A 22248-nucleotide genomic window follows, 5' to 3' on the forward strand; every position below is an offset into this window, starting at 1 on the left:
TCCTCCGGGAGGTCCGGGCAGCGGCCCCTGCCCAGCAGCTCCCGCCCCAGGAGCCCACCGGGGCACGGCGCCCCGTGCAGAGCCTAAACCCGCCCGCCCAGCCCAGCAGACCTGCACGGCGTCGGCGGCCCCACCCGATGCAGAGTCATCGGCAACGGCCCGACCAGATGCCCCCTTGGGGATATAAAGTACTGGCGGCGCCTCGTCACCGTGACGCGACCGCGGTCTCTAACCTCCCCGTCGCCCCTCTGGCATCAGCGTGTCTCCAGGACGAGTCCATCCCCTGCCTCTGCACCGCAAGACCTTCAGGTGGCCGCAGCCCGGACTGTGGGTGAAAGCGAGGAACAGCGGCCGCCGTGCGCGAGGACAACCGTCTGCCACAGGCCGGGCCCCAAGCGCCAGCAGGGCACGCGGTGGGACGCGCACCTCACACCTCCCGGGGCGCGCTCCGGCCCAGGCAGGGAAGGCACTCGGGGTGCCGCGGCGTGACCTCGTGGCTCGGTTCAGGGGATCCCATCAGAGGCGCCGACCACCTGCTGCGCCGCCAGAAGCCGGAGGCTCTGGGCAGGGGGCGCTGGTGCCGGGTGGACGCTGAGCCCTGGGCACGGGGGCAGCACACGCCGTGGGCACAGCTGGTGCTCGCGTGCCCATGGGGCGTGGGCTACAGCCGGTCCCTGAGCCCTGGTGCAGGGTAACAGCCCCCCGAGCCCCGGGCGGCGCCAGGCGTCCTCTCCATCGACGGGAGAACAGACCTGGGCCCGCGGGGTCTAAGGCAGAGGACGCAGCCTGGGAGCGTGCTCCCAGCTCAGAGCTTAGCCCGCAGGTGTCACCCCCGCTCCCTGCCACCCTGTCCTCCCCCGACATCGTCCCAACTCCCACCTGCTGAAGCTCAACACCCCCCATCAGAAAGGAGAGCCGCCCCCTCCCCGCTGCGGGGCCCCGGGGGCCGCGAGGAATGCGCGTCCTCGGACCGATCGTCGCCAGCCGGCCCCTGAAGTCCCAACACCCACACCAGCCAGTGTCCGCGCCAACCGCGATTTCGAACGAGTGGAATTCCTGCCCAACCCACGGGAAGGTCAGCAAGGTACCCGCTGCGGAGGGAAGTGCAGTCCCGCGTGCACCAGGGCCGTGGAACGGAACAAGGACCAGGTCCAGAGAGCACAGGTCACGACAGGGTCACGACAGGGTCACGACAGGGTCCCGATGAACCACCCGCCCTAGGAGCCAGGCCCCGCAGGGGGCGGCGGGAGGCCCCTGGTGCTGCGAGCTCGCCAAGGCTCCCCGAGAGGCTGGGTCGCAGCGGCGAGGTCCCACAAGACAAGTGGCCGCGGGGTCGGCTCCACAGAGGCCACAAGACCCAGCACACCGGGCGGGAAAGTGTCTGCAAGCCCGTCCTGGCCCTGGGCCCGGCCAGCTCCTGCTCCGTCTGCGCCCACGCAAATTCCGGAGCAAGCTTACGCAAGGGCCTGGCTGCGCTCAGCAAGGCTTGGGGCTCCCCCTAGGACCCCGCGTGAGGCCCCGCCTCTGGGGAAGGCGGACCTGGGAGCCAGAGGGCGAGGAGGCCAGGGTGGCAGGTCAGGAGCAGCACGAGCCCCAGAGGTGCCCGGCCTGTGGGAGCCCACGCAGCCCGATCCCTGCAGCGGGGCCTGGTGCTCGGCTGGCGGGTCCCACGTCCCGGTGCACACGGAGCAAGATCTAGGAGGGGGGATGCCGAGGAGGAGGAGGACGACCCAGCGGGGAGCCAGCGCGCCAGCAGCCCTCCTGCGTCCAGAGCACAGAGCTGGGCTCCGCCGACCCCGGAGACGCCAGGCGGGACCGCCCGCGGCTCCGGGGCTAAACCTGCAAAAGCCGGTCAGCTCTCGGGATTCTTCCCGACTGTGGCCAAACTCTCGGGGAGAAACGCGAGCACCTGTGCCTCCGGGCCTCTAGGAGGCGAGGCCCAGCCCTGCTCCCCACGCCGCGGCTGACCCTGCGGAGGTGCACGGAGCGAGTGGGGCCCTCCTGGGGACGGACACAGGGCTCCTCGCCCCCCGTGGACGCGGGACCCAGGGCCACCTGCGCAGCACTGGACGCAGCCCGTGCCACTAGGGGACGCCCCGCCGACGTCGGGGAACCTTCTGCGGCATCTTCCTCCCGTGATGCCCCCCGAGCGGGTTTTGGGGGATCCTGAGGCCCTGGGGTTCGGAGCTGCGGCACAGGGTGCACCCCACGGATTAGGACAGACACCCGGCTTGGTCTCGCCAACGCCCACAGCGCAGCCGGGGCCTCTCGGCCCTCCACCGGGAGCCCAGCCCGCCCTCCAGCCCGCCCTCTGGGCACCCGCCAGGAACTGACTGCCGGGAGCAGGACTGCGTGTGGCTCCCCTTTCCTGTCCCGCAGGCACATCGCCCCAGGAGTCAGGCACCCGCGGTGACCCAGCAGCACCCGAGGCTCCTATGCCCAGGGGACGCGGGTTTGCGGCTCCCCTGGCTGGGACAAGTCTGCAGCTGACACAGGAGCTGTGCACTGGAGCACGTCCCCCCGACCTCAGGTGCTGCGGCCTCAGCCTGGGGCCTGGACACGCCGTGTCAGGAGGCGGGATTCCTACCAAGAGGTGATTGAGGGACGGAGGCCACCAGGCCGGGCCCTGCTCCCCCCTGCTGAGCCCTGCTCCCCTCCTGCAAGACCTGCTCACCCCCCCCCCCCCCCCCCGAGCCCTGCTCTCCCCCCCACTGGGCCCCCCCCACTGGGCCCTGCTCCCCCCTGCTGCTCCCCTCCACTGAGCCCTGCTCCCCTTCCCCTGGGCCCTGCTCCCCCCGCTGGGCCCTGCTCCCCCCCACTGGGCCCTGGTCCCCCCCACTGGGCCCTTCTCCCCCCCACTGAGCCCTGCTCCCCTCCCGCTGGGCCCTGCTCCCCTCTGGCCGGTGGGCTTGTAAGTAGATGGATCAGGATGCAGACACGTGCAGGGGGCTGGCCTCGTGTGACGTGGGGAGGATGTGGGGAGGACACGGTGTCTGAGCCTGGGAGAGGCCTCGGGGGACCAGCCTGGACCTGGGGCGTCCAGCTCCCGGGAGGGGGACGGGTGTGTGCCGAGTAGCCCCTCTGCTCTGTGGAGCTTCTTAAGGCAGCTGGGGGCGTGCCCGGGGGCTCAGTCCGTTCAGCATCTGACTCTTGGTTTCTGCTCAGGCCATGAGCCCAGGGTCCCGGGATCGAGTCCTGCTCAGCGGGGCACCTGCTTCTTTCCCTCTGCCCCTCCCGCTGCTCCTGCACTCACTCTCTCTCTCTCTTTCTCTCGCTAAAATAAATCATTAAGAAAAAATAAACAAAAGCTATCGGGGAAACTAACGCAAGATGCTCCCGCTCCTTCCGGGTGTCTCGAGCCAGATCATGAACTGCACTGGGGCGACTGGCGTGTGGCCTGTGCCAGGAACCATCGCCCCTTGCTGGCTGCATCCCACGGCGTCCTCCCAGCTGATAAGGGGGCGCTCAGGAAGTGCAGAGCGTACAAAAGCAAGTCACAAACACAGGAAGCGTCCATCAAACAAAGGTACAGCCCTAGAGGGCGGGGGGTGCGGCTGGGGGACCGTCTGCCGGCTTCGCTACTGGAAACCGACCTGCAGACGGGGTGCCCGCAGGGTGCATGACCCCCGAGACCCGCAGCCGCGGGACGCCTGAGCCCCGTGCAGGGTGGCGTCCGCCTCGATCGCTGCTGTCCCCACGCACCCAGGAGACTGGCAGCCCCGGGAGCAGGCCCACAGGGCGGCTGCAGCGGACACTCCGCCGGCCAGCCTGCTGGTGGGGATGGTGGGAGCGCGCCGGGCGCCGTGGCCACCCACCCCCCGACAAGCACAGTGACCGGCCCTGCACCGAGGCCTGGCATTCTCAGGAGAAGCCACAGGGGCGCCGATCGCAGGACGCAGCCAAATGGAGGCGGCACGGACACGCGGCACCTGCCAGGGAGGACCCGGAGGACGGGGCGTCAGGTCGCCTGCAGAATGAGACGACACTGCCTCTCCGGGACACGCGATCAAGGGGGCGGGAAACCCCCAGGCCACTCTCCCGTGGGAGGACGTGGGACCGCCACGGCCTCATGCTACACACGCGGGCGGCACACGCACCGGGGGGTCGGGATCCATCCGGGTTCAAGGTCGGCACGACTGTGGCCGTGGGGGGCACGTAGCGGGTTCGCCCTCGGCATCTGGGGGAGCCGGGGGAGGGTCCCAGGACCCGGCAGGTCGACACTGGCGGCTGGCAGAGCAAGGGGCAGCTGGGAGCCACAGGGGAGCGGGGAAGAGGACGGGGGTGAGCACTCGGCTGGCCACGCGAGGGGCGGGGAAGGGGACCTCAGTCTGGCCACCGAGGGAGGAGAAGCCTCCACGGAGACAGAGGGACCACCCGGGTGGTGGGGTGGGGAGGGAGGGCCCAGAGGGCTCCGGAAGGCCGGCCGGCGGCAACCCCGTTGCAGCACAGCCCCGGACCCCTGCACCCCCTCCCCGTTCCTACAACCCGCACCCCAGGCCTCTACAGGAAGCACGATGGGACGAACCAGGACAGGTCCCGCGCCCTGGGGTCGGCCTGCCCACCCTGCCCACAGCCCCAGCCTTCCCGCAAGCACCCCGCAGGCCTCCCTGCCTGGTCCTCGGGCTTCGGCCTCCAGGACGTCCGAGCCCACCCACCGAGCCGCTGGCGCCCCCAGCCCCTGCCTGCACCCCCTAGGAGGGCCTCGCACCCGCCTGCCCCACCCGGCATGGCCCAGCCCGGTCCCTCTCCCACAGAAGGTCACTGCCCCCACCAGCTCCTCCCGGACGAAGATGTCACCCTGTCCCTCCCTTCCTTCCTGTGCTGGGGGCCCACACGGAGACCCAGAAAGCTCGAAACAGGGCAAGTGCGTAAATGCACTCCTGGTACGGAAGGAAGGAGGGCGGGAGGGGTGGGCGAGGGAGGGGTGGAGGCGGGGAGGAGGGCCCGAGTGCACCGGCCGCCTCCCTGCCTCCGGGGACCTGCACCCACCAGCCCGCAGTCTGGGTGGGAGGCGACCCTCAAGACTCAGGGCCCTGGCCACCTCCCTGGGGTCGTCACAAGGGGGCCTGGCCGCCAACCACAGGGAGCACCCCCCCCGGGGACATCCGCCGTGCCAGGTGCGGGGCTGCAGGACCCAGGGCCACGCCCAACGACACCCCCGCTAGCCCCTCCTGACCTCTCTTCAAGCTGCCCGGGGCCAAGGGGAGACGGAGGCACGGCCCCGTGCAGCCCTGGAGGCTGTGAGTAAACAGCAGGCACTCAATAACTGCTCAGCACGTGGGCTGATAATCGAGCACTGGGAGATGCCGACACAGCCTCCCCTTCTCCTTCGGGGTCTCCTGACCCCCCCGGAGGAGGCTGGAGCTGCTCCGCAGAGCATCCTAGGAGGGAACCCTTGTCCTCGGAGGCAGCGCAGCGCAGTGGCTGAGCCCACGGGCCAGGGAGGCACACCTGCACCGCACACCTGAGCCCTGCACCTTGGCCTGAGGACGCCAGCCCCTTCCTCTCGAGGTCCTGGGGGGCGAGGGGCTTGGCGATGACCCCGCTGACCCGGCTTTCGCGGAAACTCAGGATGGCCCAGCCACTGAGGAAGCGCTTTGCAATCCTCACGTTTAGGGGCACAAAGGAGAAAGCCCGAGCACCTCGGAAGAGCCGCCTGCCCCCATCACAGGTCCCCGCGCAGCCTGGGGGCAGCACCGGGAGGAAGGCGCAGGGACCTCAAGGTTTCCCAGACGCCACCTTCCGCTGCAATCGGTTCACATGTTTGACGTCCTCTACGTTCAAGATGGAGCAAAGGCAAGGACCCAACGGCTCATCTCATCTCCCCCCGGACCAGCAGGCCCTGGCGGCGCAATCATCACCTCGGAGGTCGCCCGCCACGCCGCGATACGCCGGCGGGATGTCACACAGAGGACACGCGAGCTCGCACATCACGGGGGCGAGCGGGGACCCTCGGAGGCGCAGGGGCCGAGCAGGCCTCTTGGTCACAGTAAGCAGATGCCTGAGGGGCGAGGGGGCCGGGCCGGCAAGCACTCACCATGATGTCCCCCTTCAGCAGCTGGGCAGGCTCGATGGCAATGGGGATCCTGCTCTGGGTTTCGGGGCCAATGTTGCTTTAGGACAAACAAGAAGGCAGACGGTGAGGCGACCTCGTGACCCAACGGGAAGCACATGTTTTCAGCAAAGCGACCTCACGAGTCAAACTCAGAGGGGACACGAGATTCCCGGCTGGGCTCGGGGACCCGCGTCCTCGAGGTCCATGCAGGCGGCAGCCGCTGGCTGGCTCTGACCTCCCTACTCGCGCTCTACGGGCGTCTGCAAGACGCTTACGCACACGTACAAGAAAAGCCAACCAAAAAAAAGCCCAGGAACTCGTACAGTCTGAGGGCATGTGTCTGCAAGTGGTTGAAAACCATGCAGGAGAGGGCGGCAAATGCCAGGGACCCCCGTGCACGGCCCTGCGCGCCCCCCGGCCTCCGCGTCCGCACCCCGTTCCGGAGCCAGCTGTGCACCTGGCGCCCACTGGATGCCTCCCCCCTCCCCGCGGGACAGGCGGCTCCCGAGGCCCACGCCCCAGGGTGGCAGCACACTTACTAGATCCCCGACGTGTACACGGGCTGCATGGCTTGGTAGAGCTTCAGAAAGGGCCGACACGCTGAAAGACAGAGCCGTCCGTAAGACGCACAGCCGCGTGCGCAGGCGACGCCCCGTCAGCCCAAGACGGGCGCCCCGCGCTGTGTCCGCACCCTGGGGGGCAGCGCAGGGCCGAGCCGCAGGCGGAGGGACGCCGGGCTCCTCCCTGGGCCCCCGGGCACTCCCAGGAGGGAGCGCAGGCCCGTTGTCAGGCCCGGGATCCGGGACGGGCCAGCAAGCCTGCAGACACTCACCTCCGCCCGCGTCGAAGTTGGGGGTGCCGTGCAGGATGACAAAATGCAGGAAGAGTGGCGAGGCGTTCATTTTCACCGTCCCCGACAGGAGCCCGCTGAGAAACTGCACGTACCTGCCAAGGCACAGCGGCTCTGACCCCACGCAGGGCCCCCCGCGCGCCGACGCCACGGCCCGCCAGTCCTGGGGCCCAGGATGCCCGCAGCTGGGAGACCCTGCAGGGCGCAGCCCCAGCGCCCACGACGCAGCCCCCGCTCCCTGCTGGCCCTGCACCCACCCTGCAGGTGGCCCCCGCCCCCACCCAGCGCCGCGTGGGGTCAGGCCGCGGGCTGTCAGGGTCCTGCACCCGTGGGTGGTGATGGGAAAGTGAAGAGAGGCTCCGGAAGCCCCCCAGCCCCGAAGGCGGCGGGCCAGCAGCCCTCACGTCCCCCCACGGGAGGACCCAGCTGCACTCCGTGCTGCCCGAGGTCAGGGGCCTGGCGCCAGCACACGCAAGCCACCTTGAGGCTTATGATCTGCATGTCTGTGACCAGAAAGGTCATTAAGGAGGTACAAACCCCGTCTCTCCTCTCTACGCCCCGATTCTTCGGGACAAACGAAAACGAGAGGTTAGCGCACGGAGCTCATCCTGGGTGCCGCGGGGAGCATGGGTGTCGCCTTCAAACGTGGGCTGGCCTGCAGGGTGAGGAGGGTGGCACGCAGGGAAGGAGCACGCGGGCGCCCAGGGCACTGCCCGGGAGCCCGGCTCCGTGGCACCACGGCTTCCCACCATCAAACCTTCCCTCTGAGGGAACAACTCCCGGTGATGTTTTCCGTGACTCGGAAAAACGTGTGGACGGGCGGGCGGGGGGCCCATGTGTCATCACTGCCGTGCCAAAGAGGTTTGAAATCTGCAGGGCCCAACGTGTTCCTGGCAACCAGTTGCCAAAAGCAGAAATGCACAGTGGGGTGTTCCTCGAATCTCCCCAATCACGTGATCTGCACTTGATGCAAGCTCACGTCTCCCTGGAAACGTGCGTGTATCGAGGTTGCATGGCCACGCCACGTGGGTCAGCAGAGGGAGCCACCGTAAGGGCGCATCTTTCCGTAAGGCCCCCCACTGTCACCTCCACGGTGCTCGCGGGGGCCCCACGGGTGGCGGGGAGATGCGGGCTGGGCCCCCTCGGCCTTGTCCTGTCCATGGGGCCCAAGCTTGCTGGCTACTAAGTGGTCCCCAGCGCTCCTGTCCAGGACTGTGGCAGGAGGACGCGTGCAGGAGGGCCACCCTGGCTCCGAGTGCCAGAAAACCCGTGGGCAGCAGCAGGCACATCCCCGAAGGGGAGGCTCCACACCTGCGCCCCCCGTACCGGCCCGGCCCCTGGGGCAAGCACTCGTTCAGACACACGAGACGTCACGCCAGGATGACAGACATGTCAGAAGCCCAATGAAGCTCTGCTGGGAAGTGTCCGGCTAGGAGACAGACCCAGGATCCCCGGCTTCTGCAGGCCCAGAGCCGTCCGGCAGGGTCAGGCACAGGGAGGATCGCTGTGCCCCACGCCCCTCCCCGACGGGGCCGAGACTACTGTGCTGCTGTCTGGACTCCCTCCCAGAAAGAAAGCAAAGAGCAGAGGACACGGGGGCCAGAAGCTCTGACCATCAACGCGGCACGCCCACGGTGCCGATGGTGAGCTAAGACTGAGGGAAAGTGTTCTAAATGATCCAAGCAAAACGAACTCCACGACCATCAGCAGCCCCAGGGCTTCGCCGAGAACATTCTATGGCTTTTAAGAGAAAGGAAGAAAGTAGCAGAGAATTCAGCTCCGGTCAAATGGGGCCTCCCAAGCTCATCAGCCCGGGATTAATTAAGTGAAGGCTTGGAGGCGGCTCGTGGTTGAGACCCCGAGCCTCCCAGGCCACAACCCCCCAGCAAGCTGATTAATTCATTCTCCCCATGGGAGTCATGGCACGGGCTGCAGAGCCTGCAGAGCGACCCCCTGGGGTGGCCGGGACCACGGGGAGGGCCCCCATCACAGCGTCTGCAATGTGAATGCAGCCATCCTGGGCTCCTCCAACCTCAGAGTGCCTCCGGACGCATGGTGTGCTCTCACTCAGCCATCTAGCTACCCAGTGATGGTTTGGGGCATCTCCCGTCGCAGGAGCGGGGTGGGTACCATTTCTCCCACCTGCAGGGACAGGGAGATTCGCCACGGGGGGCGGAACAGAACCCGCACCACGGTCACACGTCGTAAACACTACAGTGTCCGGTGCACACGGTCAGGAAGGGAGCACAAAAGCCACGGGCTTGCCAAGGGTGAGAAAATGTTTCTCTGTGTTCCACACTCCGGCACTGATGTTAAAAAGCTATATAGTAGGGCAGCCCGGGGGCACGGCAGTTTGGCACTGCCTGCAGCCCGGGGCCTGATCCTGGGGTCCTGGGATCAAGTCCGACGTCAGGCTCCTTGCATGGAGCCTGCTTCTCCCTCTGCCTGTGTCTCTGCCTCTCTCTCTGTGTGTCTCTCATGAATAAATAAATAAAATCTTTAAAAAAAAATAAAAATAAAATAAAAAGCTATAGTAAGTCATAAGATCAAAAAAGAAGAAAACAAGGCGGACATTCTTTGCCGGTGGGTGCTGAGCGTTTTGAGTGGATAAGAAGAATAAATATCGTGTGATGGTCGCAACAGACACAGGAAAAAATACTGGACAAGATACAACATCCGCCTAAGATAAAAAGTCACAGCTGGAGTGGGTATAAAGGGAGCGCCCCTCTCCACGTCATAAAGGCCATGCATGACAAACCCACAGCTAACGCACCGGCCTCAACGGTGAAAAGCTGCAAGCTTTCCCCCAAGATCAGGGACAAGACGAGGATGCCCACTCTTGCTACTTTTCTTTCAACAGCGTTGAAATCTCAGCCATAGCAATCAGACAAGAAAGGGAAATGCAAGGCATCCACATCAGAAAGATTCAAAACTGTCGCAGTTTGCAAATGACATGATATTATATGTGGAAAACCCTAAAGACTCCCCTTAAAAATTATGAGAATAAATAAAACTAGTAAAGTCGCAGAATATAAGATTAACAGGCGTTAGTCTGTTGCATTTCTATATGATAATAGTCCACTATCCAAAAAAGAAAGAACAAAATGAAGAAACAGCTCGTTTATGATAGCATAAAAAAGAGTGAAATACCTAGGAATACATTTTTTGTTTTTTTTTGTTTTTGTTTTGTTTTTACTTAAGACTACATCTAATCAAGAAGGTGGAAAAAAAACATATACACTGAAAACTATCAGATATTGACGGGAAATTTAAAGAAGACACAAATACACGGAAAAACGTTCCATCCTCACGGATGGGAAGAACGAATACTGTTAAAAGCAATCTACAGATTCAGTGCAATCCCTATCAAAATCCCAGGGGCATTTTTAGAGAAATAGAAAGAAAACCTTAAGATCTGTATGAAGTTCGGGCGCCTGGGTGGCTCGTTTGGTTAAGCATCTGACTCTTGATTTGACCTCTGGTCGTGATCTCGGGGTCACAGGATCGAGCCCAGCACTGGGCTCCAGGCTCCGTGGGGAGTCTGCTTGGGATCCTCTCCCTCTCCCTCTGTCCCTCCTAAATAAATGAATCAATATTGAGATGCCCGGGGGGCTCGGCGGTTGAGCGTCCGCCTTTGGCTCAGGGCATGACCTCGGGTCCCGGGATCGAGTCCCGCGTCGGGCTCCCTGCACGGAGCCTGCTTCTCCCTCTGCCTGTGTCTCTGCCTCTCTCTCTGTGTCTCTCGTGAATCAATAAATAAAATATTTTTAACAAAAGAAGTAAATCTTCAAAAAGTAGAAGGCCCGAATGGACATTTTTCAAAAGCAGAGGTGCAGACGGCCAACGGACACTTGAAAAGATGCTCAACGTCACTGGTCATCAGGGAAACGCAAATCAAAGCCACAATGAGATGCCACCTCACACCTGTCACGATGGCTACAATTAACACAGGAAAGAACAGGTGTTGGTGAGGATGAGGAGGACTTGGGCCCCGGGTGCACCGTTGGTGGGAATGCACACACTGGGGCAGCCGCTCTAGGAAACAGTGGGGAGGGTCCTCAAAATGTTGAAAATAGAAATACGACGTGCTCCAGTAGCTCCCCTCGAGGGCATCTATCTGGCCAAACAAAAACACTTGCTTGAAAAGACACTCTGCCCCCGTGTTCACCGCAGCGCTGAGCGGAGCCTCGGAGGCACCCGACTGCCCACCCACGGTGGAGGGACGGAGGTGTGTGTACAGCACAGGATGTAATCGGCCGTAAGAAAGGAGGAAATCTTGCCAACCACAAGCCAACGGACCTCGAAGGTGATAGGCACAGTAAGGTAAGTCGGACGCAGAAAGACAGAGATCACGTGACCTCACTTACAGCTGGAATCTAAGAAACAAGACAAAGGAACAAACGAAACAGACTCAAGAGCTCACAGACGCAGACAACAGATGGGTGGTTGCGAGAGGCAAGGGTTGCTGGATGGACAAAAGGAGGAAGATGGAGGGGAGGAAGAGAAGGAGGGGGGGAGGGAGGAGGAAAGGGAGGAGGGGAGGAGGGGAAGGAGAGAGAGGGAGGAAGAGGAGGAGGGGGAGGAGGGAGGAGGAGGGAGAGAGAGGGAGGGAGGGGAGGAGGGAGGAGGAGGGGGAGGAGGGAGAGGGAGGAAGAGGAGGGGAGGGGGAGAAGGGGGAGGAGGGGGGAGGAGGAGGGAGGGGAGGAGGGGGAGAGGAGGGGGGAGGAAAAAGAGGAGGAGGAGGGAGGAAGAGGAGGAGGGGAGGGGGAGGAGGAGGGAGGGGAGGAGAGGGAGGAGGAAAAGGAGGAGGGGAGTAGGGGAAGGAGAGAGAGGGAGGAAGAGGAGGAGGGGGAGGAGGGAGGAGGAGGGAGGGGAGAGAGGGAGGGAGGGGAGGAGGGAGGAGGAGGGGGAGGAGGGAGAGGGAGGAAGAGGAGGAGAAGGGGGAGGAGGGGGGAGGAGGAGGGAGGGGAGGAGGGAGAGGGAGGAAGAGGAGGGGAGGGGGAGGAGAAGGGGGAGGAGGGGGGAGGAGGAGGGAGGGGAGGAGGGGGAGAGGGGAGGAAGAGGAAAGGGAAGGGGAGAAGGAAAAGGGGGAGGAGGGAGGAGGAGGGGGAGGAGGGGGAGAGAGAGGGAGAAGGAGGAGGGGAGGGAGGAGGAGGAGGTGGAGAGAGAAGGAGAAAGAGGAGGGGGAGGGGGAGGGAAGGAGGGAGGAGGAGGATGGAGGGGAGGGGGTGAGGAAGGGAAGGAGGGAGGAGGGGAGGAGGAGAAGGGGGAGGAGGAGGGAGGGCAGGAGAGGAGGTGGAGAGAGAGGGAGGAGGAGGGAGGAGGAGAGAGAGGGATAAAGAGGAGAAGGGAGGGAGGGGGGGAGGCAGGGAGTGGGGGGGAGGCAGGGGAGGGGGAAGCAGTCCTCCCGGTGTGCAGAGCCTCAGGTGGGGTCGCCCACGTTCAGGTCACACCCTGCCCAGGCCGCAGCCCCACTTCCCCGCCTTGGAACCTGCTCAGGGAGAAGGGGCGCTGGACGGCCCAGGGGACCAAGGGCCCCGTGACCAGGACTCTAAGGAAGCGCCGTCTTCCCGCCTTCCCGACTCAGGCCCCACGCTGTCAGCTGTCAGCTCTCGCTGCAGGAGGCTCCGGGACAGAGGGACGAGGTGCCCTGCGGCTCCCGGAACCCCTTTCCCAGGGGGAAACACGCCCGAGCCTGCGTCCTGGACATCGGCCCTCTGTCAGCCACACCCCCAGCGCCACGGGACCAGGCGGCCAGGACAGGACGCACTTGGCTCTGTGTCACCCTCGGCCCCAGCCCTCCCCTGTGCCCTCGGCGGGGCAGGGGGGTGGCCCTTTGGTCCCCTCGCTCCAAGACGAATCCCACTGGCAGCTCGCTCCAGTTGGGGACGCAGACGTACCGTTTCTGGGAAGGCTGCATTAAATCCGAGACTTTATCGTCGTAGAACTTCTTCATCGCAAATCTGTCGAGGGCCTGGTCGGCGCTGGGGGGGGGAGACACGGCATTACCCCATGCACACCAAGGGGGCAGGGGGCGGGGACAGGCACTGTGGCCCCCGAGCCAGCGAGCGACCAGCATCCGACCAGCGGCGTCCCTGCAGCAGCTGCGCACACCTCCCCCCCCCCCCGCCTCCCCCTGCACCCCGGCCCAGGAGCACGCCCAGGCCACCGTGGAGGCCAGCCCGTGGCTCTGAACACCGTGCGGGGTGGCACCCTGACCCCTGACCCGTCCCACGGCCACAGCGGCCCCAAGACGGCAGGCAGCAGCGGAGGCTCCGGATCATGAGGCGTGGGGCGCGGCCGGCTATTGGCACCCAGGAGTGGGTGCCCCCCGAGGCCAGCTGGGGACGCGCAGGGGGCCCGCACCTCCAGCTGGAGGGGTCGGACGGTGGCACCGGCGAGGCAGGCGGCCCTGGAGCCCTTGGGGATACCCGTGCGGCCCCCAGGTCTCTGCCACAGGCACCCCTGCCACCCAACCGCCCGATGCCTACCTGCAGCTCTACAAGCCCCGTGAGCCAAGGAGGAAGGGGGAGCGGGAGCCACAGGGCCTGGCACACACACAGACGCTGTCCCCGAGGGGGGACCTGGGGTGCACGAGGGCCTGGGATCCCTCCCGGGCAGTCACGGGCTCCGCACTTCGGGTCCCGAGTGAATGCTCAGAAAGTCAGAGTCCACTCCCTAGTGTGGGCAGCGCGGGTTCACCGCTGCTGTGAGCGGGCACCTGTGCCCCCGGGAGGCGCAGCCCACGCCCCACAGAGCGGCCACTGACGGGAAAGAGCAAACCCACGGAAAACGGCAGTTTTGGACTGGATTTCAGCGTGAGTCAGATGCGTGCTCGGGGCACCAGGTGTCTGGGGGGCGCGGTGTCTGGGGGGCAACGCATCTGGGGGCACCACCCGCTGCCCCAGAGCCAGCAGGTTCCCGCTGACCTCCCCGGCCCCCCCTGCCCCTGCTGGCGAGTCTCAGGCCGCCCTCTGGCCTCCTGGGGACCAGGGGGGACCCGGCCTCCCGCTCACGAGTCAGGACCACGAGCAAGCCTGAGCCTCTGCCTTGCGGTTGGTAAAGCAGAGGGCACAGCTCGCCGCCCGGGTCTCCGGGGAGGATCCGGGGAGAAAACAGCTCTTTGTGCAGCGCTTCCCGGAGGCCCAGGCTCCCCAACCCGGCGGCTGTGAGCACCCGTGAGCACCGGCTGCGGGGATGCGCGTGGGGCCCCGCCAAGCCGCCCCAGACCCCCCCATGCCCGCCACGGTCCAGACCCCCCACGTCCACCGCAGCGCGGGCCCCTGCCTACCTGGCCGACACGTTGGTGAAGTGCATGTAGGAGGATATGACCACGCCGATGCGTCCCTTGCCGCCCTGCAGGACACAGAAGGGGACTCAGTTACCCTGGACTTCCGCGGGGGGACGCGGCGCCATTCACCGGATCTGGGGGGCAACACACGTGGACGGCAGCAGCGTGCATGCTGGGAGCCCCCGCAGGAGCCCACGCCACTGGGGCATCGGGGGCGCGCTGAGGGCAGGCCCACACGGGGGGCCGGGCCCCTGCCCGGGTCCCCCCGTGGCCACCAGCGTGCAGAGGAGGAGGCTGCTGCATGACTTCACCGCAAGGGACGGGACCTGGGTGTCGGGTCTGGGGGCCGTGCGCACGGCTGGGGGGCGTCACACCGCTGCCCGCTCCACACGGGAACTGTGGCCCCAGCCTGCAGAGCTCAGCATGGCCACAGGCGGGCGGCCAGCCAGGACCGAGGGCCGGCACGACCCACAGGACGCGCTGCACGGGGGTGCTCGGCTGCCACGGGCCACCCGCACTCAGGGCCGTGGACGGCGCCTCCCGGAACACGTCACCAGCCCCCGATCAACAGCGGGAGAGCCACTGCTCCCCACCCCGCATCCTGCAGCCTGAGACCCGAGAGCCGTTCCGTGTCCGGGCAGCTCGAGAGGACCCGAAGGGACCCCGTCCCGCGACACGCGACGACCCCACGTCACTGAGCATGTCTGACGGAAGCGCAGCCGGGCCTGCCCTGGAGCCACATCCTGAGAGACGCCCAAGTCCTGGCAACAGCCTGCAGCCCCCAGAGCCCGAAACATAAAACCACGTAAAGAGGGGCCCCTGGGGGGGCTCAGCGGTCGAGCATCAGCCTTCAGCCCAGAGCATAACCCCGGGGTCTTGGGTTCGAGTCCTGCATTGGGCTCCCTGCGTGGAGCCTGCTTCTCCCTCTGCCTGTGTCTCTGCCTCTCTCTCTCTCTCTCTGGGTCTCTTGTGAATAAATCAAATATTTAAAAAAAAAAACAGCTAAAAAAATAAATAAAACCACATAAAAATAAAACGGTTCGCTACTGTCGACGCCTTTCGTGAGCGTCCACGTGTCCAGCTCCGCGCTCGGGGACCCCAGGCCTGCATGTTCTAGGACCGGACTCCGGCGGGGGGAGCGGTGGGGACAAGTATGGGAACGTGACCGCAGACGCCGCCGGACCGGAGAGCGCGCAGGAGGCCGTCCCGCACTCACCCTGCAGTGGATGACCACCACGTGCTGCGGGTCGCTGTTGAGCCAGGACTCCTGCGCCTTGCAGATGGTGCACACCTGGTCCAGGGGCGGCGCGTGGAGCTCCGGCCAGCCCACGTCCAGGATCTGCAATGAGAGGCAGGCTCGGGGGCGCCCCGCGGCCCACGGCTCCCCGTCTCCCAGAACCCCCGAGGGCCAGGAAGGAGCACGCCTCCGCCTCCTGGTCTGAGGCTGCCGGGGACTGCGGCCACGCTCCTCGGCCGCCAGGGAGCCCCGGGGGCCTCATGCGGGACGCGGAGCCCGGCCACCCGGCAAGCCGACCACCCCCGCGGGATGCCCGGCGAGCCCGACGCTGCCTGCTCTACCGTCCGTCCCTGAAGGCGGAGGGGACCAGCGCTCGCTCTTCTATAGAAGTGACAGAAATAGTGCAAAGCGATGGGAAAAAGGATACGGTGACATAGGCCCACGTGGTGAGGGTTCAAGCTCTCCCCTAAACCTTTACGACCGAAAAGATCAACGCGTGCTTAGTTAGGAGGCCGAGACGGGCAGCAGGCGGAAGATGCCAGGAGTGGAGACGCTCGGGGCTTGATGCTGGCGGTGGGGACACGGACCCACACGGGAGCAGCCGTGGACGGCCGCGGGGGGCACGCAAGCCCGGGGGGCGCGGAACACGGTCCGCCCGCGGATGGCGCCGACGTCGGCACTCAATCACGGGTGCTGCGAGGTGCTGCCCCTGAAGTCGGGGCCCAGGGATGTCCCTGTGTGTTTTTACGACTTCCCATGAATCTTTAATTATTCCAAACTAAAGAAATTAATTTAAAAATGACCCACAGGGGCGCCTTGCTGGCTCAGTCAGCAGAGTGTACGACTCTTGATATCCGGGTTGTGAGTTCGAGCCCCGTGACAGGTGCACAGATTGCTCAAAAATAAAAGATCTTTAGGGGCGCCTGAGTGGCTCAGCGGTGGAGCATCTGCCTTGGGCCCAGGGTGTGACCCCCGGGTCCTGGGATCAAGTCCCGCATCGGGCTCCCTGCATGGAGCCTGCTCCTCCCTCTGCCTGTGTCCCTGCCTCTCCTTAAAAACAATAAAGTCTTTAAAAAAAACCCTACAGTTCAGCCCAGTCCCCGATACCCCTTATGAGGTCACGTCCCGCAGAGACTTGAGCTGTTTTTGCAGGAGCAGATAAGCATCGGGGACGTTTGATGAAACCCAACGTAAGGGACCCAGGTGGTACCTTTGGGTTCAGCTTCGTGAGGTCGTATCTCTTTTCGGAAAGATTCAGTACCTGGGAAGGGGGAATAAAAGGCCATCAGACAAGCCAGCGTCCTCGGAGGTCAAGGGGGAAGGGGCTGCTGTTCACGCGCCACCTGCCATCTGCCTTCGAGGGACCGAGGGACGGGAAAGATTCAAACGTGTGGAAATGTGACCGTCACAGAACGAAAAACCGGCAGAGAACGAACACGAAAGGGCGGCGGATGCACCTGCAGGGGGGCCGCCCCGGGAGGCCACGGGGGGCAGCGAGGGCCTTCGTGAAGGGCCGGGTCCTGTCGGGGGAACGCGGCCACCTTCCTCTGAGCCCCAGACCCTCTGGCCCGATAAGACGGGCACGCTGGGCGGCCTCGGTCAGCAGCCCGTGGGTGCAGGAGCTGTGCCAGCTGCGCGTTCACCCGCCAGAGGACGCAGGTGTAGACGGGAGAGAGACGAGCCCACCCCGGGGTTCCTAACTCTACGAGGCACGCCCAGGGGCCTTCCTTCCTTCAGACCCTACAAAGCAGTCCTGGGGTCCTTGTCCCAACGCAAGGCAGAGACCCCTGCCTTCAAAGGTGTGCGGGGGTGGGGGTGGGCTCTGGCCCTACCGGGGTGGAGGGACGAATACCCCGGACCCTGGTTTCCTGCCGCCCGGAGCCCAGGGCCCTCGGGTGGATGGAGGTGGGGGCACAGGTGTGGGCACCAGGAGCCCGCGGGCCCCCGGGCCAGGCCTCAGGACGGGGACAGCTCCGCAGAGCACATGGCCCTGGGAGGCGTCTCCCTGCCTCGCCTGCCGTCAGGCCACCCCAAGGACCAGCGTCGGACTGCGCAGGTGCTGGGGCATCGGGAGCCGGGTGCGCTGCACGGCCGCCGGGGAAAGGAGACGGTCGGCTCTCGCGCGCGGCTTCCAGGGCCCGGAGGGCGGCAACCGCGACCTTGTCCTCAGGCAAAGGTCAGTGGCTTGGGCAGGTGCGGGGGCAGGTGCCGGGGCAGGTGGGGGGCAGGTGGGGGCGTTGGTGGGGGGCAGGTGCAGGAGCAGATGCGGGGGCAGGTGGGAGAGTACGTGGCGGGGAAGGAAGGAGGCAGATGCAGGGGCAGGTGCAGGGCAGGTGCGGGGGCAGGTGTGGGGGAAGGTGGGGGGCAGGTGGGGGGGCAGGTGTGGAGGCAGGTGCTGGGGCAGGTGAGGGGGCCGGTGCAGGGGGAAGGTGGGGGACAGGTGGGGGGGCAGGTGGGGGCAGGGGCTGGGGCAATTGAGAGCACCTGGAGCTGATGCAACGGTCACCGCTCGGGGGAGCTGTCGCCACGGAACACCTGAGCAGCCAGGGACCCACGAGCCTCGGCCCCACATCTCTCCCTACGGGGGTTCCCCACGAAGTCGTCCTCGCCCCCGGGGTACAGGGGCTCCTGGGCGCCCTCCCCCTGCCCCGTGGCTCGGGTCGGCAGGAGGGAAAGGCTCGGCTGTGCCAGCAGGGATGCAACTCCCCCGAGGCCGTCCGGCGTCCCCCCTCTGTCCCCACGTCCAGCGCCCCCCCCCAACTCACCAGGTAGTTGTCTCCGTGTTTGGACCTGAGCATGCGCGTCACCTCCTGCAGATTGTGCAGGTAGGACTCCTCCGAGCAGCCGGCGGGGAAGGACACCGCGATGATGCGCTCGGTGATGTAGGTGAGGTCCAGCTCGCGTCCGTCCTCCATGGTGGGGCTCGGCCCCGTGGGCCTAGGGGAGGGGGCCGGTCAGGAGCAGACGCGGGGGCGGGGGCTGCGGGCACCGGGAGCCTGAGTGCCCGACTCCTCGGGTTCTCCCGTCCCAGGGCACCGGCCTCAACGCCCTCACCGTCCCGCGTGGGTCCCACTGGCCCCTGCAGCGCACGCGGGGAGCAGCACAGGGAGATCCCCGAGGCGGCCCCGGGAGGAGGAGCCCGTCCCGGCTCCTGGGGCTCAGGTCACACCAGGCAGGGGATGGCGGGAGCAGAGGCCGCACTGGGAGGCACGGGGAGGGGCTCCTCGGGTCCTGGTGTCATGTCCCAGGGCAGGTGCGCAGGCCGCGGGGGGGACCCACGTATTTAGTGCCCCTTTTATACGTTTCTCTCCCGATTTTAGAAAAATTCAAAAACAGACAAAATAGTTTAACAAACTGCTACGTGCCCCTCATCTGACTTCAAAATCAGCACACGCGCCGCCCCCACCCTCTGCTCGGAGAAATCCTTGACACCACATCAGCTCGGTCACGAACACGCGGGCAGCTCTTAGAAGGCAGAGGCCGTCTCGGAACACCCATGATACGGTTTCGTGCCCAAAACGTCCTCCGATCCGATACCACAGACTTAATTTTTTAAAGTTAACGTATTCAAGTCAGGATGCCAACAATCACCAAGATCTTTTTTCTCCACCTTACGTACGACAAAGGGACACTAAAGAGTTTCGACTTCTTTTAAAAATTAAATGGGGGGGATCCCTGGGGGGCTCAGCCGTTGAGCACCTGCCTTCAGCCCAGGGTGTGACTCTGGGGTCCTGGAATCGAGTCCTACGTCGGGCTCCCTGCATGGAGCCTGCTTCTCCCTCTGCCTAGGTCTCTGCCTCTCTCTCTCTCTCTGCATCTCTCATGAATAAATAAATAAAATCTTTAAAAATTTTTGAATTGTGTTTTTGAACACTGACGTAAGAAGTAACCACGCGCCTTCGCCGGCAGCAGGGCTCAGTGCACCTGCCGGGTTCCAGGGAGGCCCCAACGTTCACCCGCGCAATTAAGCCGCAGCCGTGCACGGAGAGAATCGCTTCCCCAGAACCTGGGCTTTAACGTGGGGAGGAGGCTGCATCCAGGAAAAGAAAGAGAAAAAAAAAAAAAAACTTGATACATATCACCTTTGGACATTTATTCCCAGAGTCCAAAAAAGAAAGAAAGAAAGAGAAATGACGACGACCACAGAGTAAAGCAACACCAAGCACCAAGCTCAGGCTCCCCTGGGAGGTGTGGCCCCAGGTAGGGGCCACCTGGACTCACCTGGATGGTCTGGCACAGCCGAGAGCAGCGGATGGTGCAGGGGTCCCACCCCCGGGAGCCTGCAAACGACAGAGCACGGGTCATCCTGGTCCCCCAGCCTCCAGCCCCCCAGAAGGCAGGACACCGCTGCTCCCGGTTTGGTCGCAGGTGGGAAGTCAAACGCGGTGACCGCACCCAGCAACTGTGTGGGGAGGAATCGCCCCCCATCCCCGAAGGAGGGCAACCGAGGCTCAAGGGGTGTGCAAGGCCCTGCCCAAGGCGGGGGACACAGGAGACCCTTCCACGACGCACCAGCTCCTTTCCGCGTCCGGGCCCACGCCTCAGGCAATGCCGGGGATGGGTGCAGGGGGACGCCCGGAGCCCCCGGCCCTCCCTCCTGCCTCCCGGTGACCCTGGGCCTGGGGAGCCCTTCTCAGGCTCGGACGCACCCCTTCCCTGTGCCCCACTGGGCACCTGGCTCATCCTGGCTCCAGACTGAAGGGACAAAGAATCCCCAGGCTCCTTGGGATCGGAGACCGAATCCCAGCAGTCACCCCAAGGGCGTCCGAAGCCAGCGGCCAACCAGAGGCCGTGACCCGGGATCCCACCCCCCCGGGGCCCGGGGGCCACCGGGTGACACTGGGACAGCGGCCCCTCGGCTGCCCAGACGCTCGCTGTCTCTGTGCATCTTTACTCGGGAGAAAAGAACCCGCCTGCGCTCGGGGATCAGACGCACACGCCTCCGGGCACACACAGCGCGGTTCACGGCTGAGGAATGACCCAGAAGCCAACGTACGACGAGCGCGCTGCAGAAGGCCCCCGGCCCCCCGCCCCCTTGGTACGGGCCCCAAGCCCCCAGCGTTCCCGCCACCCGCCTCCCCGGGAAGCCTCCTGGGCACACCCCGCTCTCAGGGCCCGGGCGCCTTGGGGAGAACACAAGGGTTCCTGGGCTCCCTGCTCGTGCCCCCCCCCCCGGCCTCTGCCCGGCCAGGCCCCCGTCACCCCCGCCCCTCCCCGCTCTGGCACATGCTTATCGCGGCGGCGGCTCCCAGCGGCCTGCGAACCCAGGAAGGGCCGGGGGTGCCCGTGCAATCTGCAGCAAAGGTCACAAGGCGTCAGGGAAGCCGCCAGCCCACAACGCCCCGGGAGCCCCTCCGCTGGACCCGAGCCGACCGGACACCCTGCTGAGGCCACCGGCCCCCCCGGCTGGCGGTGGTCCTGGGGCCACACACGGGAGGCCAGTCCCCCTGGCGGGGCGGCCGCTCCACCCCCGAACACTCTCTAGCTCAACGCGCTGCGCCGGCGACCGACCCGCGTCTCTTCTGCTCCCGGAGGTGCTTTTACACGACAAACAGGCACCGCAGGCGCAGCTCTGCAGCCCGGGATGCGAGCCCACGTCCCTTCCCGGGGGAGATAGGTGACACCTGTGCGCACACCGCGTCCTGGATTAGAGGCACACGCGGCCCCCGGGCTCAGGGCGGCTGATGCCTTTGCTGGGAGGAGCTGGGCCAGGTGTGGTCGGGGGCCAGGCTCCTGCGAAGCTGTTAGGAGCACCTGCCCCAGGACGCACATGCTGCCACCTGCACCTGCGACACCGGCAGTGCCCTCCCCGGGCTCAGGGGCAGCCGCAGCCACACAGGAACCCCGTCCCTACCCCAGCTGCAGTTAGGGACCTGCTCTCCATACATGGATCCTGCGCTGACCCGACCACAGCCCTCGGGCAGACCTGCAGCCGCCACGCAAACCTCACCCCTTCCTACAGCCGGGCTCGGAAGAGGCCCCCATACGGAGCCCCACCCTGCAGAACCCTGAACCCTGGCCCCTCCTAGGACCCCACCCCGGCCCCCCTACAGACCCTGCTCCAGAGCCTTTCTACAGACCCGCCCCCGACCCCCTCCTATAGAATCCCCCCAGATTCCATCCTACAGACCACATGCCAGGCCCCACTTCCTACAGACCCTACCCCCAACCCCCTCCTACAGACCCCACTCCAGCACCCCCTTCTAGACCCCACCTGCAGCCCCCTCCTACAGACCCCACCTGCAGCTCCCCCATGCTACAGACCCCACCTGGAGCCCCCAGTCCTACTGGACCCTGCCCTGCAGCCCCCCTCCTACTGGACCCTGCCCTGCAGCCCCCCATCCTACTGGACCCTGCCCTGCAGCCCCCCTCCTACTGGACCCTGCCCTGCAGCCCCCCATCCTACTGGACCCCACCCTGCAGCCCCCCTCCTACAGACCCCACCCTGCAGCCCCCCTCCTACTGGACCCCACCCTACAGCCCCCCTCCTACAGACCCCGCCCTGCAGCTCCCCATCCTACTGGACCCCACCCTCAGCCCCCCATCCTACAGACCCCACCCTGCAGCCCCCCTCCTACAGACCCTGCCCTGCAGCCCCCCCATCCTACTGGACGCCACCCTGCAGCCCCCCGTCCTACAGACCCCACCCTGCAGCCCCCCTCCTACTGGACCCCACCCTACAGCCCCCCTCCTACAGACCCCGCCCTGCAGCTCCCCATCCTACTGGACCCCACCCTCAGCCCCCCATCCTACAGACCCCACCCTGCAGCCCCCCTCCTACAGACCCTGCCCTGCAGCCCCCCCATCCTACAGAC

At 65.5% G+C, this 22248-nt stretch overlaps 1 protein-coding gene across 14 annotated transcripts in view; it reads right to left on the reverse strand.

The window, feature by feature from the left end:
- The window catches only part of TNS3 (tensin 3), a 159743-nt gene that overhangs the window by 70204 nt on the left and 67291 nt on the right, over window positions 1–22248 (reverse strand). For all 14 annotated transcript variants that reach the window (XM_055334625.1, XM_055334619.1, XM_055334624.1 and 11 more), the window contains 9 exons: window positions 19655–19713; window positions 18199–18370; window positions 16644–16694; window positions 15413–15535; window positions 14197–14261; window positions 12806–12889; window positions 6888–7000; window positions 6595–6655; window positions 6038–6113 (listed from right to left, as the gene is read on the reverse strand). In XM_055334625.1, the coding sequence (XP_055190600.1) occupies window positions 6038–6113; window positions 6595–6655; window positions 6888–7000; window positions 12806–12889; window positions 14197–14261; window positions 15413–15535; window positions 16644–16694; window positions 18199–18348 (723 nt within the window). In that variant the 5' untranslated portion in view covers window positions 18349–18370; window positions 19655–19713. The remainder of the gene's footprint in view (window positions 1–6037; window positions 6114–6594; window positions 6656–6887; window positions 7001–12805; window positions 12890–14196; window positions 14262–15412; window positions 15536–16643; window positions 16695–18198; window positions 18371–19654; window positions 19714–22248) is intronic.

The sequence above is a fragment of the Nyctereutes procyonoides genome, unplaced genomic scaffold (assembly GCF_905146905.1).
Source record: "Nyctereutes procyonoides isolate TBG_1078 unplaced genomic scaffold, NYPRO_anot_genome, whole genome shotgun sequence".
NCBI lineage: Eukaryota > Metazoa > Chordata > Mammalia > Carnivora > Canidae > Nyctereutes > Nyctereutes procyonoides.